Source organism: Brachyistius frenatus, unplaced genomic scaffold, assembly GCF_029030835.1.
Source record: "Brachyistius frenatus isolate BFR_SWC_R1_liver_20210118 unplaced genomic scaffold, ASM2903083v1 Contig_225, whole genome shotgun sequence".
Lineage (NCBI taxonomy): Eukaryota > Metazoa > Chordata > Actinopteri > Embiotocidae > Brachyistius > Brachyistius frenatus.
Genome location: NW_027210824.1, coordinates 459,418 through 475,740, shown reverse-complemented (window position 1 = coordinate 475,740; position 16,323 = coordinate 459,418). Strand labels below are relative to the sequence as shown.

Here is a 16,323-nt window from a genome sequence, read left to right as displayed (position 1 = left end):
GTGTGTGTGTGTGTGTGTGTGTGTGTGTGTGTGTGTGTGTGTGTGTGTGTGTGTGTGTGTGTGTGTGTGTGTGTGTGTGTGTGTGTGTGTGTGTGTGTGTGTGGGGTGAACCAGCTGAGTCCCAACTGGATATGGAGGATTCTGGCAAAGTCCAGCGTCTGTGGTGTTTCCAAGGAAACGACAGTGCAACTAAACTTAACAGACCAGAAGCCGAACATACTGGAAGCTTGTTGCATTTAAAAAGGTGAAACTACAATCAGTGGAAACGCTAAACCAGGTTATTATTTAAGTTTACCATTGAGAGCTTACTCCTTTGAGCTTCTTTAATTTAAGGTCCTATAACTTTTGCTTATTTTACATTACAAGAACCTGTCTTAAAATCTGTGAATGAGTGATTTTCTGACTATACTATTGTGAACTGGTTATCTATTGTCATGTGTGTATGTATCAAGTTATGCATTAGCCAAACTTCCTTGTTAGTTTTGCTGAGCTTAAAGGACATATTCAATTTTTTTCACGTCTGCCTTAAAAGAATAGTTAGTTAACCATCTCTCTTAACTGACATTATGCACAGGCGTAACGATTACTGCTTACGAAAACTGTTTGAATGAACGTGCGCATGAGTACTGTTGTAAGACAGAATTGAGAACATGTGAAACTAAGGCTGGGCGATATGGACAAAATCATATATCACAATGTTTTTGACCAAACACCTTGATGTCCATAGTGCGACCATAATATAAGGAGGAATACTGGTGCTCTTACAACATTTTCACACGTTACGATTTTTGATGAATAATCATAACTAATTTGGATATAATGGCTAAGTGGGTAAAGGCAAATCATAGAACAGCTAGAACCATCTGTTAAGTGCAGAATATTACATCACTTTACTGTGATGCAGCCTTTGAAACCAGAAAGACAACACTTATGAGATATCATCATATTACAATATCCAAAATCTAAGACAATAGCTCATCTTGTGTAACAAAGTTGCTATAATATATATATGTCTTGTCCTGCCCTTTAAGATTTTAGGAGGTTTTGTGCAATGTGGTACAGTTGGAAGTGCAGGAGGGGAGAGGATGATTAGGAGGTGGGGTAACCTGAGAGATACTTGTGCCCAACAACTTGCTACCAAGCTGTTGACATGGTGAATAATAGATGACTGTATTTTAAGTGTACGTGTCTTTTTTGTATGTGTGTGTGATGGACATAAAGATTAGAAAAAAAAACAAAGCAGCTTGCACAAATGTAGAGAAAACTGTTTTCTATTTTTTGTTATTGAATGAGTTTGACACCATCAGTTCCTGTGCCACAGGTAAAACTCACCTAGTGGGCACCGGCTGACCTCATCAGACACAGCGGTTACCGGAAACAGTTCAGCTACCATGGCAACAGACTCTTTAGGAACTGAACCGGACCTCGGGGTTCTGTGTACCAGAGTGGAGGTCCTGGAACCGAGAGCAGGTTCAGCCATCCAGTCTGACAGCTACCTAAGGAACAGGTGAGAGACTGGAAGAGAGGGGATCCAGTGACACACACACACACACACACACACACACACACACACACACACACACACACACACACACACACACACACACACACACACACACACACACACACACACACACACACACACACACACACACACACACACACACACACACACACACACACACACACACTTTTGGCACTGAGGTGATCTCACGTATCACACACACCTGACTGTACTGCACACTTGCATGTAAGCACACTGCTGAAAAGTACTCGCTGCAGGAGATTTTACTCGCATCTTTTCTCATGTTTAAAGGTAAAACTGAATCAAATTTATATATTTTTGGATCAAAGGAAGTAATTAAGCTTTCTAAGTTAAGATGATGTAATGTGACCTTCTTTTGTTGTGCTGTTGTGTCAGGGTCAGAGAATTAGAGTGGTCCGAGCGGAGTTTGCTGCTACAGCTATATCATCGAGCTTTTGCCTCCCAGCTCCCCAGCATGCAACACTCCCAGAGGCTGGATCAGAGGCTCTACATGCTCAGGGAGGAGGTCAGGAACATGGTGAGTGCTTGGGTTATGCTTCTAAAGGCTTCAGTGGCAATTGATTGTACAAATACTAAAACAAATTCACAGATTTGAGTATGTAGGTTTTGTAAGATGCTCAAGGACTGCTTGAGTTCACACAGGTCATACTTACTGCAGACATCAACAAAATGTTTGCGTAATCTACAAAATAATGGACTAAAAGACTTAATACGTAATAATAACACCAATAATAATGGTACTTATTGTCCTGGTCCTGCTGTTGCAGTCTAGCTAACATATATACTATAGTATATATGATCCACCACTGTGGCAGTGTGGTCACATTTGCTTCTCTACATGTGTATTTACGTATTTTTACCTATTCCCATCTACATTTTCATTACTTGGACTTAATCAGTGCCCAAAAAAAATTCAAAAAATACATGAAATGGAGCATGTGAGATAAATGACATTACGGTTTACTGTTGTGTACAGTAACCAACAAAGGAGACAGAAGCCAGGCAAAGGTCACAACACACAACATCTACCGTAAAAACTACTGTTGCTACAATACTAATACAAACACACAAACTAGTGTAGTACTGGATGGAGTCACAACATGTTGTAAAGCAAGCTTTGAGGAACAGTGTTGGGATTGAGTCAGAAGTATTCCAGACTTCACTGAGGTATCTCTCTCTTTGTCTAAGTCTTTCTTTCCTTCTTCCTACTCAGAGTCAGGAGAAGGAGCGAGGGGAGCGAGCATGGAGGGAGCGACTGCAGCGTTGCCAGAGGCAACTGAAGGCCAAAGAGGAGGAGATGAGTCGTCAGTCCCAGTACTTTGAAAACTTTAAAGCTCAACTCCAACAAAAGCTCAGCCTGGCCCGGGATAGAGAGCAAAGCCTACAGAATCGGATCTACACTTTAGAAAAGCAGCTACTTGACATGACAGTGAGTGCTGCCACTGGCAGGGCAACAATTAGAGCTGTCCGAATTACTGCTGGGACTGTGACACACTTGGAAGAACAAGACAGGCTACCCTCCATGAGAGGAGAGGGTGAAGGAGAAGAGGAGAAGAAGAAGGAGGAGAAGAGGAAGCAATGGCTGCCAATTTTGGGAATCGAGAGAAAGGAAAGGCGAGAGGGTGATGAGGGAAAGTCAGAGAAAGATATAGAAGGAGGAAGAAATAAACACACAAAACAGACCTCAAATGAGGCCAGGCTGCAAGGCTTCATTATCAGTCTGCAGGAGGATCTCAAGGTGCTTCTGGAGAGAGAGGAGGACAGGATGGCTGAGCGGAGGGGACTATTGGAACAGCTCCAGGAGGCCCAGGAAAACAGCCACTTCCAGGGCTGCCAAGTGGAGGAGATGAAGGCAAAGCTGAAACTGTCCAAAAGCTCCCTGATGGAGGAGGTTGAAGAGCTGAGAGAAGAGAACCGAAGACTCCAGCCAATCATCAGGGATGCAGCTAACCAAACACCTAGTCAGTTATCCACAGTCACTGATTCCACATGCTCGAGTCCTGGGACCACCTCGCCAAGCTGCAGACCTGCTATTTGTTCTGTGCCATCCAACACTCTTTCATATGGCACTGCCATGGGACAATCCTCAGCAGAGAGCTCTGGAGAGGTGCGTAAAGATCAATGATGATGATTATTATTATTGTTATTATAACTATTATGTAATCTAGAAGTCTCAGTGTGATCAAGATCTATTTTGAAAAAGGCCTGAGCAAAGCAGAAAAAACACTTACTGACATTAACAAAAGCTCAAAAATGTATGTTTAAATTCATCGAAGGTGATGAACTTTTCCAGTTTTCATGTCCTTTCAAGTTCATCCCAGTTATATGGTGTAAAGTACTGAAAGACAGTAGGAGACATTTATAAACAAAATAAGGTGTCTCCCTTCTAGTAACTGGTCAGGGCCAGCCTTCTTTCTCATATTGTTTACAGTGAGTGCAGTATTTCCTCCTCTGTAATGATGCACAGAAGTAAACTACATCAAGTCATTTTGAGGTGAAATGAGCAGCTTGAGAGTACAGGAGATTCCACATGTTGGTAAACGTTTTTTTCTTCTCAAGAGGAAAACATGTGCTATGAAGACATGAGACAGGCATGTTTTATCCTCAGGCGCTGTGCCAGTTGTTCCATGTGTGGTTCAAAAGTAAGACTGCTCCAGTATGTAACTAAATGGACAAATATTTATAATATAGTTCCAGTACTTTTATTTGTAAAATAAACATGACTTGCATAAATTAAGAGGATTATTAATGCCTTACGCATGTTTGCATTTTTTTTTTTTCACGCAGACAAAAGCTGATCAAACTGATCAGTCTGGGACAAACGACTATTTTAAATGTATTCCCTTTTTAAAAAAAATAAGTTTCATTATCACTTCATTCACATTTGAAAGGCCAAATATGGTTGGTAAAAATAGCTGCAGGATTAATAAACATTTGATTAAGTGTTACTGTAGGGACAACATTGTAAATTCCTTGTGGTTGTCTCATGACAATGTATTACAGCATTAAAAGGGTAAATTCTCCCTAAGAAATCTCTGCTGCTTGGATTTAGTTATTACATAACCATCTCCCCTCCTGTAAATACTTACACAAGTATACAAGTATCAATATTTCATTGCTGACTGGCATGTAATTCAGGATTAGAATGTCTTATAACATTATGTTTCATTTTCATGCAACGTAAGATGGTAAATTGTGATCTGTGTGCAGGTCCAGTCAATGTCAGATGAGGGAATAGTGAAGTCACATTCATCTGCAGTTCTACCTTTTCTCCACCAGGCAGCAGCAGAGAGAACACAGAACAACATAGAGCATCACTCCTCATCAGGCAAATCTGAAACTCTGGATGATGATCCTCTGAACCTCTTTCATCACTTTGGCTCCAAACTCAGCACCAACTTGCAGTCACTTTCCTTGACTGCAGGGTCATTCGGTGAGTTTAAACTGGGGAACTGGTGCTCTAAAGGGATCCTGAATTTGGAGGACAACCCCAGTGAGGAATGTGATGCCCTGAGGGAAGCGTACAAGAGCTTGGGGTTAGGGGAAGATCTTCAAGCTCTCCGAGAGCAACGCGAGCACCTGGAGGTATCCCTGCAGCACACACAGGAACAGCTGCAGGTGATGCTTGAGGAAAATACTCAACTGAAACTGCAACTCAGGAAGCAAGCAGAGGAACAACAGACAGAGACAGAGCAAAGGTCTTCAAGAGAAAAGGTATGAAACTGGTGTTGCAGTATTTCCAAATGTTTTTGAAAGCTGCAGATACTTTGCTCCACACTAATCAAAATATACCTCATTGTACAGGTTAGCACGCCACCCACCTGTGATGGAGATGACCAACTCCAAATATCTCCTCCCCGAGATGACACCGTTCTCGCCCAGGATGATCTCGTCCAAGCCCTGAATCAGGAAAACCGGGCCTTGGCAGATCGGATCCAGGAGCTGTTGGCTCACGTTGAGCTCAGAGAAGAGGAGGTCACTAAGCAGGAAACACAGCTGAGGGAGCATATCTCCAGGCTAGAGGAGGATGGTGTCAGGATGGAGCAGGAGAACCAGGAACAAGGGTGTCTGGTCTCAGAACTCACCAAGAAGACTGACGATGATCTGAATACCATCATGGAGCTGCAGCAAAAGTTAGAAGAGAGCAGGGAGGATAACCAAGAATCCCAGGGTCAAAAGCAACCGTGTAGAGTTCGGCGGCAGAGTCCATGTACAGCTGCAATAACAGAATCCTTTCCACCTAACAACCCAGAAGAATGTGTAGACAGTTTAGTTGAAAGTGTGTTAAAAGGAAAAGAAGCACAGCTTATGTTCAGTCAAGAAACGAACACTTTGACAACAGTTTCAGCATCTGGTTGGCAACATGACAATCACTGCATCTCATTACAGAACAGCTCACGAAGCAGTCTGAAAGTTAGATCACTGACGGATCAAATGGTCCGGCTAACCAGCTCAGTCCAGAGCCTCAAAACTGAACAAGAGGAACTTACTGGCTCAATAAATTCTCTCAGAGAGCAGCAAAGAGAAGCAGCTCTGTCAGTCCAAACACAGACAGAGGAGAAACAGCAATTAACTCGGACAGTTTGGGGACTGAAGGAGGAGAAAGACTGCATCTGTCAATCTCTGGCTAGCCTCAAACAAGACAAAGAGCAGCTGAACCGGACAGTCTGTGGGTTGAAAGATGAGAGGGACCAGTTTATAAGGTCCATAAGTGGCCTGAAAGAGGAGAAAGAGCAGCTAACTAAGTCTTTATCTTCTCTTGAAAGAGATAAAGAGGTAATAATGGAATCTCTGTCAAGTGGAAAAGAAGAGAGAGACCAAATCATGCAGAGTTTACAGACGGAGAGTGACCGGTTAAGCCAGGCAATACTTCACTTGAAACAAGATAGAGACACACTAACTTATTCCATCAAGAGTCTGACAGAGGAGAGAGACCAGGAACAATTATCTGACACTTTAAAAGAAGAACGTGACAGGTTTATTAAGTCAGTTAGCTCTTTGAAAGAAGAGAAAGGAAGAACTGAGCATTCAATCAGTTGTTTGAAAATAGAGGAAAAGCAGATAATGGAAGTGATCCAGGGCCTGAAAGAGGAAAGAAACGGTCTACATGCGCTCCCCATCCAAACACAAGCAGAGGAGAAGAATCGGAGGCAACAGCTGCTGAATCCAGGAGGCGCTGGGACAAAAAAGAACACTGAGAGTCTTGCTGGGACGGGAAATCAACGATGTGAGACCAATACCCACCGAGGAAACATCACAGAGGTATCAGGACTGAAGGGATTTATGCATTTGTGCATTACGTCAGTGTCTGTTGTGGCTCATCATCTAACATGAGGCTTGATTCCTGTGCACCGTGGGTTTGATTGATAACAGGAGCAAAGTGATCTGATGAGGGAGATTGAAGCTTTGGGAGCAGAATTAAAGCAGTTACGAGAGGAACTGGACAAGAGCCATGTCGAGGTGAGTTGAGGCAATTTTCCTTTCATAATTGATACAGTAGCAACTATGACTTCTTATTTCCGCTGCATATACTGTTATTTTTCATTTTGTTAAAAAATCTGGTGTAATTTCGAAACACTAAAATGTGTTCTTGCTCACCATTTTATATTTACCGGGCCATGATATATATCATGGAAAACTTCAGCAACTTCACTTACTTTCGTGTACATGTCCAGATCAAGAGGTTGCACGGTGAATTGTGTCAGGCGGAGGACAGGAGGGAGGAGGCAGAGAGAAAGGCAGCCCGAGCAGCTGACAAGGTGGTGAGACTGACGGATGCAGCCAACCAGATGGAAGAAACCAGGAAGGAAAATGACAGCCTCACAACCCAGGTATTTCACTAGATGTACAGTTGCAATCACATTTATTCAAACCCCTCGAGCTGCAAGATATTCCCTTGATAAAACCTGATGAAAAGATGTCAACTAAAACCTTGGTAAATAGTCAAAGTTTTAATAATGCTTTCTCCAAAAAGGCTCATAAACAAAATAATCCGAGCCTCATTTTCGGTATTACAGCCCGTTCCGTCATGTGCAAAAGCTTCCTGCTCATATTCTTTGGTTTCTGAGCTGACACTTCTTTTCTGTAAATCCCATCAAACGATTTTGGTATTCAAATGCAGGGGCTGAGATGGACTCTCAATGACACCGAAGGAACGATTCCTGTACCATTCTTTGGTTGACTGGGACATACGCTTTGCTTGTTGGAAAGTCCGATAATTACAAAGCTTTTTAATTCGAGCTCTGAAGGCACCTCGTTCTTTTTCAAAATGTCCTTGAAGAAAGAATCCAGGATGCCCGTCACTTGCACATTTCAGTTGACTCTTATGTTCTTTGTGATAAGTTTGGAGTGTGCCAAAGCTTCCAGGCGTTAAGTCCTTGCTTTTTCAGTCCTCACCTCATAGTCTGCGATGATACTTTAGTTGCTCCCTTCAAATATTTTTCTGAGCTGCTGTTTTCAAACATCTTATTCCCCTTGGAGAAAAATGTTGCTCTGTCTTTTTACACTCAGCAAAATGAGTTTTAAACTTGCTGCCCACTTGAACTTGGAACTTGAAGTCTCTTGGAAATCTCTCTTTTTTCTTTTTAACCACTGGCTTTTTTTAGTGTAATGAAAACTGTTCTTCTCTTAGCTTCTGAGGCAACTCCTTTATTTTTTGCAACGTTTTCTACTCACCTTGAACACCTGCATCATTATTTGGGATTTGAATGGTATTTTGCAACTGTTTGGTAGCCATACATACGAACAAGTGATTAAAAAAAGAGCAATATTAGGCAGGGGTTGAATAATAATGACATGCCTCTATTACAAAAGCGAAAGATGGAAGAATACGTCACGCATCTTCCATTTTCAATCAGATTGTGCCACTCAACTCATGGAAATGTATTTTATAAAATCATCATTTGGACTCCCTGAGTTTTCTTTGCGTTGTTTTTCACTAGCTTTCTCCCCAGTTGCAAAGCCAAATAAAGACACAGAGTTTATGTGTTAGCCCTAAAGAGTAGCTGTTTGTGCTGCAGGCGAAGGAGCTGCAGAGCGAACTGACAAACCTGCTCAGGGAGAAGACGAACGCTATGTCACTTAAGGCACAAATGGAAGAGCAATACAAAGTCATCACAGCTCAGCTCAAAGCCAAGGTAAGAATGACAAAAGGTCTGTCTTTTTCAGTTTATTGCATATCAGAAATATACTCTAAGTGACTATACATATCAAAATAACAATCTTTAACCATAAATTATTGGCAGAACACTGAGATAAGGATGCAATCCACATATTTTTCAATTGCCATTTGTAACTTTATTAAGGGTTCTGAGCGTCATTGTTCTTCAGTTATTTGAGCCCATTTCACTCACAAGTCCTCAGTTTGTGTGATGATATGATGTGACATGTGCGTAAACCCCAACAGACTGTGGCTCTGGAGGAGCTGAACTCGGAGTATATAGCTCTGAAAAGAGGACAGGGCCGCAGGGATGAGCTGAGCACTGTTCTCGTCTCACTCAGGGCACGTTACAACGATATCAGAGCTAAGGTGGGTAACCACTGATTTGGGTTATGAACTGTTTGGCCGTAACAGTATTTGTTTCTTATAGTTTTCATGTGTTCGATTTTGTTCTTAGCACGATGCACTCCTCAAAAGAAAAAGCAAGACCGATCTGGATATACCTCCTTTAAAGGTGAGGAAGCAAAGAGCAGATTTTTATTCCTTCACGGCTGTTCAGAGGTTATCGTTGTCCACCACTGTCAGTGCTTCTGTTGAGCTGCTTTTCGTGGTTGATTTTAACTGACAGGAGTTTTGTCCAATAACAGGCCAAGCTGTCTTGCCTGGTGGGGAAGTGTCAGGAGAGGAACAGCTTGTTAGTTCAGTTGATGAAGGCCATGCACAGGCAAGGCTGTGTGGACCCCAAGCTCACGCAGCGGGCTGAGCATCTGCTCAGTGATGCTGCTCTGCAGGATTACACTGTTGCATTCGCACCAGGAAGCAACATACACACCCGGGATTACTGTACTGGGTTCACACCAGAATTTATTTCAAAGTTTCAAGACTACACTGGTGGATTATTTCCTGATCGGACCTGTGCGGCTGTATCCACCTCTGTAAACAAGCAACAGCAAAATGGAGTCACACCTGAATCTGGAGGTCAATGCAGAAAAAGTGAAGAACACATAATCACCACTGATTCTTCAACACATCTTCAAGACTGCAGTAGGGATGTCACACTTGCAGCAACAGGGACACTAAAGAAAAATGCCAACTCACCCGTGCCAAACTCACCCCTGCAAGAGCTCGCCAGTGCGCAGGTGTCAGCATCACAGGCTGTTGCACAAAACAGGAGCCTGATTGCTAATGCAGCACAGGTGAGATTAAAACAAACAATGTCTTTATGCAAATATGTATTTACTTATAAGCTTTTCAAACTATTTAGGCTTGTAGGTTTAAAAGCAACAAACTATTACTGCAACATTTTTTCTAAAAATCATTTTCAAAGATAAACAAGATAAAACAACAGTTTCTTGCTTCTATAATATATTTTTACTGTTGATTAAAAATATGCAACAGCACACTGCTTCACAGGGAAAAAAAACAACATATTTTTGGCTTGTTCTGTTATGTTTTCACAATTACAGATATTTTGTTATAGAGCAAAAACCTGGGTTTATGGGAAATGTGATCTTCATTTAAAACACTATTATTAAGTAATATACCAGCCTGCCACATCTCTTAGACACACTGTCATGTGTTTACACTAATCTTAACAAGGTATCATAGTTCATTTTACATCAGTATATCACCGTTAAAAAATGCCAAACAAAAACATCTTTGATCATTTGTACTTTAAATTGGAAGTAAATCTAAGATAGCCATTCTTTAACCCCACCACAGCTATCTCCCTCAGCTAGTGGACCAGTCCAAGCAACCAGTCAACCAGAGACATTTGGATTTCATCACCCAGACATGAAAGGGAAGTCCTCTCCAGACCCGAGCAGTTTGACTGGATCCTCACTGAGTCCTCCCCCTCCCTCCTCCAGCACCTGTGTCAGTCTGAGCAGGAGGCTAAGCAGCCCTGAGAAGATCCTCAACCTACATGAGCAACTGCAGAAGACTCTGATGAGCAGCTATCAGGTACACAGAGGACTTTTTTTTTTTTCTTCTTTTTTTTTTAACATATAGACACCTGTTAATGTTAAATTATACAAAAAATTACATTATTTTCTGATTACCTATGAACTGAATTATAAATCCCGAGGCTTTGCTCTAGTCTAGAAGACAGTTTGTACTCAGAAATCTCACCAGGTGTGGAGATGTTTCCACACACCTTGGAAAAATTGTACAAGATATGTCTAATAAATTTATTTGTCCTTATTTCAAGGCTCCAGAGAGCAGAGGACGAGGACAGCAGCCGAGAAGGAGTCTGTCACTTTCGGTTCCTGCAGACCTGAACTCAGCCTCTCAGACAAACAAGCAGAACCTCAGTTTCAATATTCTACATCCCAACTCTGTCCCAGTCACCGCTGCTTGGAGCCAAGCGAAACACACTCCAATAACAACTAAACCCGCTGCCACTAATAAGTCAGCAACGCTTTTTAATGCAGTTGCATCTAGATCTGCTCATGCAACGTTCAGCCCCAACATGTTTACAAACCATCGCCTTAAAGCAGACATACCTAAATCCACATCATCTGCTCTTGCCAGTTCCTCTAACTTTGCCTTTGCCACCATGTCACCTCGCAAAGCTGAATCCATCTCAAGCAGTGGCACTAATAACACAGTATCCCTAAAACCAACAAAAAAAATCCCTTCTGTCCCTGACCTGTCCGATGCTACACATACAGCTCTTACTACTCTAACTCTAAGGACCACTACTTTTAACTCTGATGCCACTCATCCTAAAAATACTGCCTCAGATGCAACTGCCCCAAACTTATCAACTGCCCCTAAGGCTGATATTTCAAACATGACTTCTAAGATGGACGGTGCTTACCCTGCATACGATGGCTCTGCATTCACTTCATCCTGCACTCAGTCTGCTCACTGCTCTTCTGAGACATCCAACAGGTCTGCCAGAAAATTCACTGCTGCTCGCGAAAAGACGAAGACTGCAAGACCCAAACCAGGTATGTTCAATATTTGAGAATACATCTTCGTTCAAGGTAGAAAAAAAAAAAGTATTTCATAAAAGGCCTTGTTTAATTTCACAGTACGTTAAAACAACATTTTTGTGTTGTAGCTTCTATGCGTGATGCTGCAATGTAGGATTTTCAGATATTAGTTTTTCAAAGCCTGCTGCTGTAATGTGATTACACCCCGTCTAGATATGGGCTGCTTTCTGTTTTTGTCTCTTGTATTGGAGAAAATATTGCAGCACATTCCAGTGCAGACTTTGGTAGTTTGGTGTTGCCCTCTTTATTGTCCACATAACACACTGCAGTGCATGACTATTTACTTTTAATGACTTCCTTGGGTTCATTTACAAGTTCTGAATGTACGGCGTTCTCTTTAGGCTGGTCAAAATTATTACATAATTGCTTGATCGCAATTATGAGCATAATCGTCATCATTTTGCAGAATTGTTAGAATTGTTTCCATTCGTGTTCATAAAACAGTTAGATGAAACTAACAGAAATATTTCCATCAATATTTCCACGTTTTCCCCCGTTTGAGGTTGGACTTGCGCTTTTTTTAATGATGTCATTTTGTCCACCACCTTCTTCTGCTTCTGTTTGATAGCACATTAAACAAGAATTAGCGCCACCAACTGTTTATCTTGAGGTGCTTAACTTCTAATATTTAACTGACGACATTTCAATGAACATCTATTGACATTAAAATCATGGATTTATTTGCAAAGCCCAACATCACAGCCAATATGTGCCTCTTCTTTGTAAGTTATACATGAAATATTAAAACGTCATTGTGCTTGTACTTTAGATTATGGCATAAAATGAACAGAATGAGACAATTAAATCATTAATTGCATTCATTTATGTGACAATTCATTGTCAACTCAAATTTCATGATCGTGACAGCTCTATTTTTTGTTCTGTTCATTTGTTGTGGTAGAACGTGCGAATGATCGAATTCATGTTTCATTTCTCAAAGAGAAGAATACAAGTAGATGGAATTTTGGTGCTTGACCTTTCTTTGTCTAATCCCCTCCAGAAGCGCCGGCTGAGGTTTGCTCTGTTGAGGTCATCAAAACAGTGGGCCAGAGCAGCCTCATGATTGGCTGGGAGAGGCCGCCACTCGATGAGCTGGGCTGCAGTAACGGCACATATGTGTATGGATACAGGGTAGGCAGGACAAACACGGACATTGAATTATTTTATTTTTTTAATGCGCTATAAAATGTAATGATTATTTCTTGTCACCTCTCAGGTGTTTGTAGATGGGGACTTTCACAAATCTGTCATGAGCTCAGCGTGCACAAAGGTATCAGCTGCTTCCTTCACACTTTATAGCTGCACATTATTGCTTCCTGTTGTAGCTACGGGAATAAAAAAAACAGATCAAAAACCGGACCAGTACATGTAAAGTTCACCTTGTTTCTATATTCACAGTGTATTCTGGAGAATGTCGACCTGAGCTTCACAGTCCACGTCAGTGTGCAGACACTGGGATCTAATGGTCTCAGTTCAAACAGTGTCCACACCGTGTACAGGACGTCAGTCTCAACAGACCAACCCTGACTCACAGTGATTACAGCAACCTACACAGTGGCTTAGATCAGCAGGTTAGTCCAGTATTGTTAGACGCTCGTTTCTCAACAAGTTTACGTGTTTCAGTGTTAAATGTGTCAAACATGTTTTACATTTGTAAAAAACATACATCCCCTCCACTGGGGCCGAGCTTTGAATGCTGGATTATGTACATCTTTGTGTATTCCTTTGTGTGCTGCTCCGCTAACTATAGTATCATTCACTGATTGATTGTTTGCACTGCAGCTTCAAGTTTGTATCATAATGTTACTGTCTGTCGGATATTTTTTTGTTTTGTCCTGCAACTTTTGTTTTGTTTGTCTGCGAAACAGTGTTCACTACGTGATGAAAAATACACATCAGATATTAAAAGTTAAATCTAATATAGTCAGGTCTTATTATAAAAGAATAGTTTGCTTCTGTTTCGGACACTGTTTGAAACTGCACAATGACACAATTTTTCCTCTGCCCTGTGTGTGTGTGTGTGTGTGTGTGTGTGTGTGTGTGTGTGTGTGTGTGTGTGTGTGTGTGTGTGTGTGTGTGTGTGTGTGTGTGTGTGTGTGTGTCCGCCCTTCAGTGCACTGCCATCTATAGCCGCAGCCCTCTGAGGAGCCGTCCTAACCTCCACCTCAGCTGAGACACAGTCACACTGCTGGGATAACCGGTGTCATGTGAGGCTCAGGTCAACCAATCAGAAAAAAAAAACTCACCTCACACGGTCATTACCAGCCTATAAACATGCAGTGGCCTGTGGCCGGCAGCTAAAACCTCAAAATGATCAACTGAAGATGTCAAACAGAAATACTGTGTCAGATTTCTGCCTCTGCGCTGCACGTAAAAGCAGCCGGCGCCTCGTTGGGAGAACCTCCTCGTTTCAGAGTCTCGCCCATTGGAGCTCTTGAAGGGGTGAGACGTTGTGACTGCCAGTTGAACGGCCGGGGTGGCTGCCGATCCAATGGGTCCCGAGAAACTGCGAGGAGCAAATGTTTATTAAGCCAAGCTCAATCCTGTTGTAAAAAGCTGCCTGTGACACTAATATTCACGATGACACGGGTAAGCCGGACATGAAAATGTCGGGATGGATTTCTGCATCCTGCTGCACACTTTTACACTGTGTTAAACACCGAGAGATCATGTATCATATTGCGTCATCAAAGCTGTTGCCTCTCTGGACTCTGTGATGTGAACAGCTGGCTGAAGGGACAATAACTACTGACGAGCCTTTTTGACAGCCACACATACTGTATAATGTGCTGACACAACGTTGGACACGGAGGTCATAGTACTTGATTTTTACACATGAAGCCAAATATGTGAAAAGACGATTCACTCCAAAGACTAATCTGTTTCCTTCTCCTCATAGGTCTACGGGATTACTTTAAACTCACAAGCCAGATGTCCTTTAAGTTCTTTAAAATTTGCACACAATCTTTATCGATATGTAAAAGATGTAATTAAAAAAAAAAAGAAGAGAATATCACTGATATTTTTTTGTAGAGAATATTATAAAAAATATGCCAATATACCACACACTGTATGTCTATTTCTATGACTGACACTTTGTTATAGATGTCAGGTTTGCACGCTCAAATATTTTTTATTTTATTTTATTTTATAAGTGTTCACAACACACATGTTCTTTTGCTACTCACTATATGTACGGGTGTGGAGTGGTCATGGTGCAGCAGAGGTATTTTTCTATTAGTAATTGATAATGTTGATTTCCCATTGATTCCTTACAACTGTACGGAGAATAAATGTTTATAAAATATTTAACTGTCAATTCAGTGTCCTTCTGTGTGCATATGTGGTAATATAAGTGGTTCAAACATGAACAGTTTTGGTTTACGAATTCAAAATGGATAATACATGTAATCAAACATGATACTTTGAGCACCTCCATTTTTTTTGTATATGCATGTCAATAACTTGTTGCCTTCTCTCCCATAGCTTGTGCTTTTCCAGGTATCTCTGGCCCCGGAGCTTCATGTTTCTGATCTGCGGTTAGTGGTCTCAAAAACATGCCCAGTGTTTATTTTTTGTTTTCTATCTATGCTGTTCTTTTCTTTCTTTGCTCTCCCCTCATACCAAAAAGTCGAGGCAGATGGTCACCCACCTCCTAGTCTGGTTCTGGTTTCTTCCTTTCTTTCTGTTTGAAGGGAGTTTTTCCTTCCAACTCTTGCTTCTGCGGTGAATGTTGGGTTCCTCACGATGATATTTTAAGGTCTCAACCTCACTCAATTAAGTGACCTGAGATTATGTGGGTTTTTTTCACTCTATAAATAAAACAGAATTAAGTAAATGCTCAATTTCTCAGATAAATTGAAGTACTAAGTGTTCCCTCGGTGGCTGCGAAAGTTAATCCATTTCAAAACCCACTGGGTAATCTTAAAAAAAAAAAAAGGGATATTTTGGAGCTATGTGATTTTCCCATGACAACTAGAACAAATTTCTCTTAACACGTTTGCTGTGTCGACGCGGAGTTATTAAAGTCCCTTTAGTTCAACACCCTTTTTTTTTTTTTTTTTTTTTTTTCAACCTATTTAGTCAACTTAAAAATCTCCCGTTAATGAACACTAGATGGCAGCCAGTAAGATTGAGAACTCCATTTCATTGACTTTGTAAGTAGCATGGTGTGTGTTTACATCTGACAGGTGCTTTCTCCAGAGATTTAGTGGAGTGGAAGAGGCTGCTGATGTGCGTGAACAGTCATGCTCTTAGTGACAGCTTCCCTCATACGCAACAAAGCAGTCACAACACCAAAAAAAAAAAAAAAAAACTGAAGTGAAAGAAGAGAAGGCATCAGCAGCAAAAATGAGCTTTAGAATCACCTGCTGTGCTCAGTAGCTTCGGGAGCCCCTCTGAGAACGTCATTGCTCCTGCTCAGCAGAAAGAGTTTGAGAGGAGGAGGGAGAGAGGGTGATTGTGTATGTATCGGTTATGAGTTCAGGGGGTGCCTACTCAGCACTTCAACTATATGGGAAAATAAAAAAAACAAAACAGTTTTAAGTCTTAACGTTTCCACCAGAGAGGGAAGGAGTATTTCGATCATTTACTCAAGTAAAAATCACAATAGAATAACG

The 16,323-nt window shown here is 41.5% G+C and overlaps 1 protein-coding gene across 2 annotated transcripts; it reads left to right on the top strand.

Moving 5' to 3' along the window:
- The first annotated feature begins 98 nt into the window (after positions 1–98).
- LOC138633539 (trichohyalin-like) lies at positions 99–15,016 on the top strand. Of its 2 annotated transcripts, none has more exons than XM_069719823.1 (18): positions 99–244; positions 1,322–1,507; positions 1,922–2,063; positions 2,760–3,653; positions 4,826–5,260; positions 5,351–6,808; positions 6,920–7,006; positions 7,222–7,377; positions 8,566–8,682; positions 8,952–9,074; positions 9,163–9,219; positions 9,353–9,901; positions 10,428–10,667; positions 10,915–11,659; positions 12,705–12,835; positions 12,921–12,974; positions 13,103–13,275; positions 13,818–15,016. In XM_069719823.1, exons 2-17 carry the CDS (start codon positions 1,392–1,394, stop codon positions 13,229–13,231), a joined length of 5,433 nt encoding a protein of 1,810 aa, XP_069575924.1. In that variant the 5' UTR covers positions 99–244; positions 1,322–1,391; the 3' UTR covers positions 13,232–13,275; positions 13,818–15,016. The 2 variants fall into 2 exon arrangements, with proteins under 2 accessions (XP_069575924.1, XP_069575922.1); XM_069719821.1 differs by having other exon boundaries at positions 99–277.
- Positions 15,017–16,323: the final 1,307 nt, after the last annotated feature.